Source organism: Microchirus variegatus (assembly GCF_963457635.1).
Source record: "Microchirus variegatus genome assembly, chromosome: 1".
Taxonomy (NCBI): Eukaryota; Metazoa; Chordata; class Actinopteri; order Pleuronectiformes; family Soleidae; genus Microchirus; species Microchirus variegatus.
The window spans coordinates 17260640-17273863 of record NC_139802.1 but is presented as its reverse complement, the minus strand read 5'-3'; the positions used below and the strand labels follow the sequence as shown (position 1 = coordinate 17273863).

The following is a 13224-nucleotide window of genomic DNA, read 5'->3' as shown; positions in this document are numbered from 1 at the left end:
GTTTGAAAGGTCAACATTTTTTATACGCCAAATTATAAAATCATTACAATGTCCAGCACGTCCTCATGTTTCAACACTGAAAACTTTATGCTACAGAGTTATTGAAATGCATCAGAGTAACTCACATCCGCCACAAAGCACAGAAAGCAATACTGGGTGTCTGGATACAACTTTTCATCATGTGTAACTGTTGCATTTCCCCAAGTTCTTTCACATTCAGTTCAGTTTTAATCAGCGCTGGATCCCTTTGTGGATGCTCCGGGAAGCCCACCCCGGTTCTCCACCTGACTCAGGAGTATAGGTGGTTATCTGACTCACCATGTATTCACAGCCACTGCTCTCGCCTTATCAGCAGTCTGAGGCTTGCATGCTCAATCGCCTGATTTGTCAAGGGTGACTCCAAAAGATTCTGATAGGCACTCCACAAATCACCCAGTTGATCTAAAATATCGACCAGCCACAAAAAGTCATTACACACAATAATGGCGGGCAGGACCTTGAAGATGTGACTTAATTAGGTTTCAAATGGCTTCAAAAATGCCTCCAAATCTGCTTCCCCGGAGACTTGTGTACTCTTGGATTATTCTCTGTGATTACAGGTGTAGAAAGTGAAGCACACCAGTACTGACAACACTGATGCCCTGCTCCTAACTGTAGGTGATAACAGCAGAGACGTGCAGTCATACAAATTCACACCACCGCTGCTATTTAGCAGTCCTGTCTGCTTCAAGCGGAATTATTTTCACATTCGACAATGACTTGGGCAAAAAAGAAATCATACACAGCAGCTGGAGCTTCTGGAGCAGATGGATTTTACTGATAGCTTTTTAAAAGTAGTTTGTTGTTTTTTGTCAGGCCTTGTTACAGGTGGTCATTGATGGTATTTAATCAGTTAGGCGAGCGTTCTGTTTGTGTTTTATTTAATGCTGTAACTGAAAACTTTTTAGTTTAAACTTGTTATGATATTAAAACTGATTGCATGGTGGTATGGTTATAGAAAATACACAACTATCTTTGTTTATACTGATCCCCTATAAGCCTTGCTTTTATTTCAAAATTATCTTGTGAGAGCAATTTCTCTTCGATTTATGGCACTAAGGAACTGTGTTAGTCTGTATGCAGAACAATGCTTTCAACATTGTATTTCCTATGGAGTTACTTATTATGACATAACACAGGCTCTGAGGAAAGGTACCCATGTCTCTGTGAAAGTACTCTGTCATCTAGTTCATAGTCATCTTCTGTTTTAAAAGACCTGTTTTACCCAGATCTTGCTTCAATGGCATTTTTACGACAGAGACAAAACTAATTCATCCTAAACTTCCAAATGTTTCAGAAAAAACATTGTTTCATGCCCAAATAGGTTAAGGTTTCCTTTTTTGTTTTCTTAATCATAGTGCCGTTCAATGTCTCCTCACAGAAAACCAAGATCTCCACGTACGATAAGATGTGGGAGTTCATGAGCAGCCGGAGGCACTCGGTTATGGTGAAGAACATTGAGGAAGGTATTCACCGTGTGCTCACGTCAGACTACGCATTCCTCATGGAGTCCACCACGATCGAGTTTGCCATACAGCGCAACTGTAACCTCACACAGGTCGGAGGCCTTATCGACTCCAGAGCCTACGGTGTTGGTACACCAATGGGTATGTATGTCTCAAATATCGTGTGCCATGTTTCCTGAAAAGCTGTAACACCTCTTACATACCCAACATAAACATTCACAAAGTACCAGCTAAAGCATTGTGAAGTCAGATAGTCTTTACCAAGCGGTAAACCACAAGCTTTGAGTCTTTACTTTTAATATGACAAAGAGCTGGATACAGTTTCAAGAGTTGCAATAAGAGTTGTTGTTGCATGTAACACCAGGAAGAAGCTGTCTTCTTTGAAATGTGCACTCCAGGGTTGCCTGTCATATACAGTATTTTGTCTTTTCATTTTTGCATTTTGAGGCTTTGTAAAATTACCAATATTATAAAAGTTAATCCAAAAAAAGAGAAAGAGTACCGTAGATGAAGCTCTGAAAGTATGATATCACAATAAACCATGATTGAAGATCATGCACATTTCTATAAATAGTCAGTTGTTGCAAAGTAAAAGCTGTGTGAACTGTGTTTGGTGTGTTTATGCTGCACCACATCCCGTGGGTAACCTATGTGTGCAGAAACTCTCAGCCAGGAAAGTCCTGGGGCTATCTCCAACAGGCAGAAGAGCAGTCTGACAAAAATAGTGGGATGAGCAGGGAAGACAGTTGCTCAGCAGCAGATTGTCATAATCCTACAAAGGCAGAGAGCTGAAAACAAATCATAATAATACCTGCAGAGCACACAACTTAACAGGGTAACCTTACTAACCACTGCTCTTATTCTGTGTTTTATTATTTCGCACACAGAGATGTGTGTGGAATAGTTCCCACAGTGTTCAGGCCTTGCGCAAACATGGCTTAAGAACAAGCTGGTGTCTCACTGGATGCCAGGATAATGATGATAGTCGGACAGCATTGGTTATGTCAAAGCAATGTCTTTTTAAAGTGTACAGAAACATTCTCCCAGAACTTGGACCTTAAGTTGGATCAATAACCTTATTGCAGTGTAATTGTTGTTGAGTTAAACATCATTGAATTAAGTTGAGTTACAGTATTATCAAACTAAGAAAACAGTGGCTATATCATGTGGCGACAAATTGGAGGCTAGAGCCAATACTTTGGGGCTTCTGGTGTAGACAGCAGATATGTGACCCAAGACTCTCATTTTCCATTCCCTGTACACCGTTTACAGCCTAATAAATAACAATAGACATGAAACCATGATTTAGAGAAGATTATGACCATATTTGTTGGGTGGAGAAAATAGAATAAAAGCAAGACTGTCAATGCATTTTTGGTCAATGTGTTTTCCCACATAGACCGTTTAGAATCAGAAACCAGAGGGTTCACTGCCCAGAAAAAAACATTGGCCTTTGCCCCAGAGGCTAATTATTTGCCAGCAGAATCTTTTTATACAGTGTTACAGTTGAATGTCTAAAACTGAGACTCAATGTTTTATGGCTTTACCAAATCATTAAATGATGAAAAATAACATCCAAATACACCCAACAAATCTTGCCCGATTCGTTACCACTGTTAACTCCCAGTCACCGATCACATGAACACTATCAAGACATTTTGATATTTACAGAAATTATCTATTTTCTGTGAGAAACCTCATCTACCTCTGTGGAGGACAGATTATAACCAGTGGCTGTATTGTCCTGACCAATCAGGGAAATGTCATCTGGGACACTGGGAGTGTTGGCAAAGTCGCTGGCTGCTGTTTGTGCATGCTCTGCTGATCAGCCACAGAAGGTAATTTGAGTGACTGTGGCTGTGTGTACAAAACAGTGGAGATAGGCTGTATTTCTTTTTTTTGTATGATTGCATTTCCTGACTGATGAGCTCATTTTGAAAGTGCGCGTGAGCGTGAGTACGTGCGCATGTGTACATCTGTGGATTTGTGTGGCCAGGCCTTTTCCAGAGTTGACTGTGTACTTGACTATAGCATGAAGCATCGCATATAGTATTTCACCGCTGCCTGTGACTTTATATTTTATTCATATTACACATGTGGTTCTGTGGATATGGCGTGTGTGTCACCGAAAGAAAGAAAGGAGGCTCGAGAGGGTGACGGTAATAAAGGGGAAGTGAGTGTACCATACAGTTTTTGTTCATACCAAAAAAAGAGGAGGGATATTAGGATCATTACTCCCTCGTGGCCCATTCACACGCAGTCAGGACAAGGTATTTAAATTGCTAATCCTACCCTTTTATTACCCTTTACCATATGCAGCCTGTTTCCCCATACAGCCAGAACATTTAGCATATTTCACTGACTTGAACTGAAAGTAGGTGTTGGATTGAATTAGTACCCGGTCTCTGATGGTGTTTTAGCACTCACCCATGGCAGCTCCCTCGACTCTGTAATGGCCAAAATTATTACACCTCCCAGGTGTTTTGTTATTGCTGTGTATAATGTTGTATTTATTTTAAACCTCATGGTAAATCCAGCCTTCCCATAAGACAACACTTAAACATTTTAAGGGCTTAAGAAGAGTAAAGGAAGATTATATATGTGTCAGGAGATTTAGTAAGTTATATTTTGTGGTCTGTATTTATATAGTTCTAGTCTTAATGACCACTTTACACTACAGTTTTGCCATTCACTCATATGCTGTACACACATGCATACAGCATGTGTACATGCTACACAATTTATCACACATCAACATTATTCTTACCCATTCACTATCTTCTGGCACCTAAATTGTCTTGTAGGGACACAACAGTGATTGCATTTGGAAGACAACCCACCCTGTTCCACGGTTGCTCCATAAGCAAAGTTTTCGTATAACTTTTCTGCTTCGATTTATATAAAAACAAACATCAGTGGATCTTAATTAATCTTGAGTCGAGCGACTATAGCACCGAGATGGCCTTTGTCCCCAATACAGAGCCAGAAAAACACAGATTTTTTTTTTTTACATTCAGTTATTTTTTTTTGTTAAACTGCTTTATTTTAAGGTCAGTTATGTTTTATAACAGACTTACTCATACACTCCTTTGCTTTTGGAGAGAGGGAGACCTCTGCAGATATCCTAGCCTCTGACAAAATTGCCTCCTGGAGATCTGGATCATAAGTTATCTGAGAAACAGCATGAGAAAACATTACCACTATCTCCAAAACTGCTTTAGTCACTGTTTTAGTGGATTCATAAACTGGTCCATTTGTTTTGGATTGGAGGAGACCTCTGTAGACAATTCATCTTATAGGGTCAATTCCTCCTGGATGAAGAACACTGAAGAAATTCTTCAGAGTTGCAGTTATCTTATCAGGAGTAGGCAACTGTTATAACTATAGCTAAACAGCTTGTCGCTGAAAATTGCTTCTTGTAAGTTAAAGAAAGCGTCATATAGTTGTGAGAATGCCCAAACCAATTCTTATAATATGCAATATTGTTATCGCAGAAACAGAACCCATTGGCATTGGCACTGGACATGATACTATGCCTGTAGATGTGCCTCAGTGGGCTGTTCATTAATTGGAAGCTTTCACATTTTGAAGTGTTTGAGCAAGATGCTGAACCTCAATTTATCCCACAATTGGGCCTGTGTGTGCGTGTGTGCATTAGTCTGTTAAGAGGGTCAGTGAAATGCAGTTTCTTCGTCATTTCAACTGATAAAACGAGGCTCCAAATGTAATTATTCTTCCACTGTTCTTGGCCCCAGTACTGTACTGTGATCCAAGAACAATATCAGCTCCATTCACATTTACAAATCACCTACTCTCAATTGCTCTCAAAGCAAAAATAATGTGAACTTCTTGACTTCTTTGCTGAGCTTGCTATTGCAATTCTCCAGACAAGCTACTTAAGGTGCATTATTATTATGGTGCATTCACACTATGCTGAAGAAGTACCTGTTCAATGTGTACCTATTTTTTTTACAATTATAACTGGCATTTATTATCCAAACAACGTCAAAGTATGCACTGTGCATACTGTTGCCCGTAGTAGCTCATCTGCCAAGTTTGAATCCTGTGAAGCGACCCGTTGGACAGTTATGTGATTAAAAGAGAGACAGAGAAAGAGGCATTCCTTAAATTCATACTTTTCACATCATGTTTTACACTCCGCCTCATCACAAACATGTGTTTACAAATGTTCGTAAAATCAATGAAAAACATACTACATCAGAAGACGTTCAGAAGCACGACACAGAGTTGGCATGAGTGTATCAGCAGAGTGACAGCGATAGTGCTGTAAATCTCCATTAATATGATTGCACATTATGTCCACACAGTGATTATGAAGCAGCTGATGCCAATTAGGCAGTAGAAGTGCAACTTTAGTGCCCTTACACTGCAAAGTGTATATGCATATGATAATAACACTAATGGGTGTATGTAATCCCTCAATTCAGCATATTGAGCATATTGAAAAAACTCTGGAATACGAAAAGTAACCAAACCTACCGAGTGTTTGAGTATTTGAATGCTCGCTTTCACAGCTCAGCCATAACATACTTGAATAATTTGAAGTTTAAACTTGATTTGTGTTAACTAAATTCACTTGTACTGCTGTTTATCACTTATTGCACTGTCTACTTTCCATGGTCCCCATATGATGATGTCTGTACATTAAATCAATTAAATCAATTCCATTTCAAAATTCCATGGTCTAAATATCCATTGGGATATGTATCACATTTACTTCTGCCAAGTAGTTTAGGTTCTTCGTACCATCTGCCTGTCTGATTGAACAGATTTTTATGAAAATTTGTAGATGAGTGGGCGATGACTCTAAGAAAAACCCTATAAAATAGGAAGCACATTTAGTTCAGACTGTGGATATACATTCATTGAATTGGCAGAGGTTTGAGAATGTTTGTAGTTTTAAAAAGTTTCCATTAGATCTGAAAAACACATCATGAATATGTAGAGGAAAACATCTTGTTTTTAACTCCACACTACAGTATGATAAGGAGAGGGAAAGCACCGTATCATTAAATAATCTGTAATTATAACTGAACAAAAACAAAACAGTTGAGAATGTTTTTCCCCCTTCAACACAGCAATTTAAATCTCTTGCATCTGTCAGCTGGGGACCAGACAGGGGGATTGTCTGCCCTCCACAGTCCCTACATGTGAAAATCAGTTTTTGGAAAAAAAAAATTGTATTTATTTTGTAAATATTATGTTTTTTTTAATTATTTTTAAAGGGGTTTCATTCATTTATTTATTATTCATTCATTTTCTTTTTGTAGTGTGCCACCACTGTCTCCTCCTCTGCCTTGGCCGTAATCTCACATGGCTCTACATTACCCTCCCTCTCGTTGTGCTCCCCTCCCAGATGACTATCAATCTTCATTTACCCTCATGAAGTGGCATTCATCAAGCGGGGTAAAGGGGGAAGTGTCAGTGTCAGCAGGCTGCTGTCCTTTCCGCTCGTCACTGTTACCTTCACCTCATAAACAGGAAGAGTCCTGAATGCATTAGTAAATCTCCAGTGCTGTGACTCACAGTGACTCACTTCACCCTAACTCGCCAATCCCCTGCCACTTTCCCCGCTTCTCAAGCTCACTCTGACGTGTGTGTGTGTGTGTGTGTGCGTGCGTGCGTGAGTGCGTACGTGCGTGCGTGCGTATGTGTGTGTATGTGTATGTAATAGATTGAGAAAGCGCTCAAACAGAATAAGGCAGATGCAGCATTCAGGGCCGGTCCCTAGCGTAAGCGCTTCATGTGATTGCTTCGGGCGTCAAACACTAGAGCCACAAGATCAGTTTTTCTTTATCTAATGTTGTCTCTTGCAATCAATTGATTCTTCCAATGCAGTTGTCAACATATGCTGCTTGCATTCATGATGTTTTTTTGTGCCTGTGTAAATTCTCATACCCAAAATATGTAATGTTACTTTTAACAAAGTCATAAATAAACAATCTCATCCACTTGTAAGAGTCTTGCAACATCACTGGATCAGCAGTGTCACTCAAAGTACTCATTCCTCTCTCCAACTCTCACTCACGTTAGCAGCTTCTTCATGCAACACCTCTCAGGTCTCACGTGATCCTGCGTAGACCAATGAGTCAATGTACTATTCACATACACACCCACATTTATAAACATAGTCAAGTCAAGGTTGACCAAAGTGATTTACAGATTGAGACACAGCATAAAAGGTATAAAACATAAAATCAATAAAAATAGAAATAAAACAATAAAATAGTGACAGTAAAATGGTAAAAAACTACATAGAAGTGTCCGGGTTCTTTTTATCCTCAAGGCCAAGGAGAAGAGGTGGGTCTTTAAAAGTGATTTAAAAATATTCAGTTGTGGAAGCATATTTATTATTTATTTACTCCAAAACCAATGATACAAGTTTAAAATCAATGAATCGATAAAAGCCAGTGTAGAGAGCGCAACTCAGGCACATAGAGCACAGGTCGAAAAATACCAGAATTGCCCTTTAACACAGCACAACCAAAGCAGTACGTGATGATGCCCCATTGAAAAATTAATGACCATGAATGTCAGTCGAGGCCTCTGTTGCGTGAATGCAGATGCAAGTGAATGAATGATTGGACATTAGACACAAACCCATTTTAAAAATGGCTCAAAAACACTATAATCCCCCGAATGTAATGGTTTTAAAATGCTCTTTGTGGGATGAGGGTCAGGAATTGCAGCACATTTACATGCATATTTTTTTCCTTCTCTGAGAGACACAGTGCATTAGGGGTGGGCGGGCTATTACTCTACTTTGATCTTGAAGATTGCATCTTTGTGTCTCATTCCGGATTCAATATAGCCTGTCACTTCACTCTACGCTCGTCCCAGATTTGAAGGATTAATTGCCTCTTTTGTGGGCATACATTTATGCACTGGATTGTTTTTCACAATCCTCTGATTGATGGTGGAAAATGCAGTTTTCATTTCATTCAGTACACATTTGAATATGAGTGCCGTGATTCCACTTTGAGCCCAATTAGTGACACAAGGAAATATTTAGTGAAAGCGTATTCTAAACTGAAATTGCTGTTTGTATTTTAACTGAACTAAATAAGTTTGATTGACCCCATTATGCCATTTGAGTCATTTCATTTCCAAGCTTGACGCAACATTGTTAATGTTAATCTGGTAAACTGCTCAGTGATCATTCCCTTTATTGCAATCAGGCAAGAGGACCTTTTCAACGCCCATTATCTCCTTGTTTCAATTTTAATCATTCTAACATTACGATCCTGTTGTGTTTTACATGTTTTAATTGTCCCACCTCTGTGACTGTGAGTGTGTTACCTGTGTTCAATTATCCTTTCATCCCATCACTTGTGTATATAGTCCCCACACAGTGTTTTATTTGTCAGCTCTTCACTTCCTCAGGCCCATACCTCATGCCTTTGTTTGTTTCCCCTGCAGTTTTCTCATGCTTGTGTTCCCTAGTGTTTGTCTGAGTGTTTTTCTGTTTGGACTCTCTGTTTACCTGTCTGCCTGTCTATCTGCCAACCAGAGTGATTCTTCACTACATCTGCCTTTCTTTGTCCTGTGCCTGTGTTTTAGCTCTCCAGAAACGGACCTGAGGGAGTCTATCTTACCTTTGGCAAAGATCTTGAAATAGCTGCTGACAAATGCTGCAAAAAGATTGATACAGTTATAAAAATCAAATTTAAATCATGTCATTGGTCCATTTTTGTGTGTGGGCAACCGCACCAAGGTCTTCCCATCCACTTTACCTTCTAATACATCTACTGTGCATCATATTCAGTTCAGATCTGACATGTATTTGAATTATATGAATATAGTCAGACATATGAGAAGAATATTATGATAAATTATAAAATACAGAATTAACAAAAATACACCACAACTATACAAGAATAATGTATTACGATGCAACAGAGAGGAGGGGCATTTCCAGATACAAGACACAAGGACCTGTTAGATATGAGATGAACCAGTGCACAGATGTTTTTCAGAGCACTAGTCAAGACATTATGTTCCATTTTGTCAAAGGCTGAGCTGCAACCAAAGGAATATAAAATTGACTTAATGCCTGTATGTTTGACAAACAACACGTCACTGTTGAAATTAGAGCTGAATCATCTTTAAGCAGAGCACAAATCTACATTGAATTTCCTCTAAAATGTCTCTTCTGTGTCGAAAGATTGATTTTTGTGAAGCATCACAGCTAAGGCCAGACCTGCAATGCCACCTGGCTTTCCATATGAAAAGGGTGGATAATCTGATAGTGCAGGATATTTTACAACTCTAATATAAATCTCCATTTACAAAGGAAACACTGCTGCTCTATTTTCACAGAGGAACAGTCAGTTGGTCAGGAGGCACTGGACTGTTCACCCATTTCATGCTCGTGCAAGTGTGGACTACAACTCTTGCCAAAGTACGTGGCTGGCACAGCAACAGCACAGGTCTTGACTGTATGACACAGTGATCATTTTAATTTTGCCCATTTGTTTTGATCAGGCAGAGTGGGCCCGGTTTCAAGGCTGCCTTTTTTTCTTTTTTTTTTTCTTGTTGCAGTGAGTGATTTATCTGACATGCTCGCTTGTTGTTTCACTCCGGAGCTGAAGGGAATGTACCTACTCTAGATGACAATGAATAACAAGGACCAGAGTGCAATTCACATTCACCATCACCATGGTGATAGATGCTTTTGAAACATGCTCCACAGCTCGCTCTGAAATAAAGAGTCAGATACCAGAAGACCTTTGGCAAAGATGAAGAACAGAAGTGATGTTAAAAAAGTGTGAACATGTATTCGTGACTGCAGCCACAGCACCTGAGGGCTGCAGGTCAAAGCACCACTCCAGTAGGGAACACACTTGATTATTGTCACTTTTTTATAGGACCTCTCTGGCCAGCTGTATTATATTGAAGATAAAGTGGTCCTGCATACTCACTACTAATAGCAGACTGATCTACCGACATATGTTTTCTTTCTTCACATTTCTTCACATACAAATATCATAGTAACTTTATATGTTTATTTCTGTATTGGAACCATCAAACACAAAACCAAATTATGAAAACAAAAACAAACCAGTGACCACATAATAACCAGAATTCAACAAAAATATAACTGATATCGCAGTGATTATTTTCCAGCTACAAATCCTCAGCCCTGAAAAACGATGGCTGCCATAACTCTTCAGAAATACTGAACATCCCCAACCATATTTCTCACAAGTCATTCCTTTTACAATTTCCAGTGAAAATAAATACCATGTCTGACATAAAGGATGATGTGATGGCCCCTCTGTTGCCATCCAGGAGGCTGCAGTAACTCAGCTCACGCCCAGTGATCTGAGTGTACTTAACAAGTGCTGTGATCATTCACATCTCTCTCTCTCTCACACACACACACATCATGTTTTGCTTGGTTTGGTTGATTAGCCTGCGTTCCATGAATTATTACTACACCTTTATTACTACATGCTTCAGCCATGCTCACCACTAAATTAACTTATTCCCAACATCTGCAGTGTTAGTTTCGTGTTACTTAATTGGTTCAGTTTGGTTGGATTTAATCTGGTTTAATAATAACATTGGTTTTGTTAATAGTAATCTTTATTAACGGTTGTTGTGACCTCCTGAGCTGGGGCATGACAGATGAGTGAATAGTTAATATAGTTAATAGTTTCTTTTACACTCTTGTTTGTGTGTCGAGCCGAAGAGAAAGTTGAACCTTACCCAACCATAACATTTAAAAATGTCTCAATAATGTATTCTATCAAGGCAAACCTAACATTTGGATCTGCGATTGATGTATGGATTAATCGCTGTGGGATTTGTATATTTTACTTTTTAAGAATTATGTTTACAAGTATAAATGTGTTGCACAGATTTGTTTTTAATAACAAAAATATGATAATGTTTTCATGAGTTAATTTTAGTATATAAGTATTTTTTCTCTCTTTTTTAATTTGAATAGAATAGAATAGTCTTTATTGTGGGAAACTGTTTTTGGGCTCACCAATTATAGACAACAATTCAACACTGATTACACTAAAAACAAGACCTAAAAGCAACAATAAAAGCAACAAACCCTACCCTTCTGGTTTTATCAGATCTTAGCATTTGATCAGCAGAGCAGGGGAGGGTGTTGAGAGCTTTATCTGAGTGGAGAAGAGGAGGATTAGAGGTGCTTTGTAAACTGAAAAGAGAGGCTGGTCCTCTAGCATAGGTACAAGAGATTATTTTCTCAGGTCGCTTTAGGGACACTAACTTATTAAGCCAGGGAAACAGTGAGAACATTATAGGGATAAATAATAATACATTGATTTATATTAGTTTTATTAGTTTAGTGTTGTTGGGCACATGAGGAAAAATCAAATAATAATGCTATATATAATGGCATTAATATTTTATGATGTACAATAAAATAAAGTTGCATTCATTGAATGCTCAATAAAACACAGTTGAGGGATTTGTTTGAACATATCACTAAGAATCCTTCAGAAGTAACTGCAAATGTGTTTTCCAGAGGTAGAGATATTGGATAAAACAGGCTTGTTTATTTCTTTTTTAATTTTTTATAATAGGGGTGTTGTGATGTGTAGCTGGTGTGTTACATGCAGTAGACAGTGCTCAGAGAACATGCTGTTGTGGGTGGGGGAAGGTGGGAGAGACTGTGATTTTTATTATTTTTATCGATTGATTTAGTTACACATGGTTGGTTTATCATGCTGTCAGACAGCCTTTTGGCAACACAGCGTTGCTGCGTATTTATGATGTATTTGTATTTGTCTAGAAAATGCATTTCCAAAGTAAGAGGATGTATAGATGCCTGCTGAAGATATTCAGAATATAGCACACGGATGGGATTGTTGATCTCCTTTAACCTGGCTACAGCATGTTGTCTCTGCCATCCCTGTCCATGGCGAAACAATTCATGAATTCCTTCCTCGTTCTCCCATCTCGGTCTCCAGTGCACTGAACACTGTTTACTGTATGTACTGTATGTCATACACCACTGTTCAAGATAAAAGCTCAAATAACGCAGGGAAACATGTTGTGCTTGAAAGCAAAAAGTTACAACAAAGTAATAATTACACAAGGTTTATTTAAAATTCAGACATTTTGAAGGTGTTTGGCCATCCACTATACCAAAGAATAAATCAATTACAAATTAAACTTTTACTGAAGTATTGTTTACTTCAGTAAAAGGTCATGCAATCAATAAAGGTATGAAATCCATCCTCTGGGGAATAGGACTGTCAAAATCGGACCAATATTACCTTCCAGGCCGTCAAACTGGCTTGGCATCTGTAAAGATAACTTTGTTATCAAAACAACTGAATCAAATGCACTTCAAAATCATTACATTTCCCAAAGGCTTGTGTAGTCTAACCCTGATATTGGGAAGTTGTTCATCTTCGTGACCCAAAAATTTCCACTGTGCACTGCTCCGTCATCTGTCAAGTTACATTTTCTCCTGCTGCTCTCTATTACTCACTCTGTCACAGAAGGATACATTGAATTGAGTACTTTATTTGATTCGACTATAATAATTCATCATTAGAATTATCAATAACACATATGTAATCAATATTATATATATAGATTTCCTTCACATTCATATTTCTACTATTTCAGGCGGATATCCAATAAAGGTGTTAAACTGTGATCTCCACCCACAGATAAGATAGAGACATGCTTTCCCTGTGGTAGTTGCGCA

General features: G+C 38.6%; 1 protein-coding gene across 2 annotated transcripts in view; it reads left to right on the top strand.

Moving 5' to 3' along the window:
• Positions 1–13224, top strand: part of grik2 (glutamate receptor, ionotropic, kainate 2) — a gene marked incomplete at both ends in the record, with an annotated part of 185142 nt that overhangs the window by 155734 nt on the left and 16184 nt on the right. For both annotated transcript variants that reach the window (XM_083900835.1, XM_083900836.1), the window contains one exon: positions 1421–1646. In XM_083900835.1, the coding sequence (XP_083756961.1) occupies positions 1421–1646 (226 nt within the window). The remainder of the gene's footprint in view (positions 1–1420; positions 1647–13224) is intronic.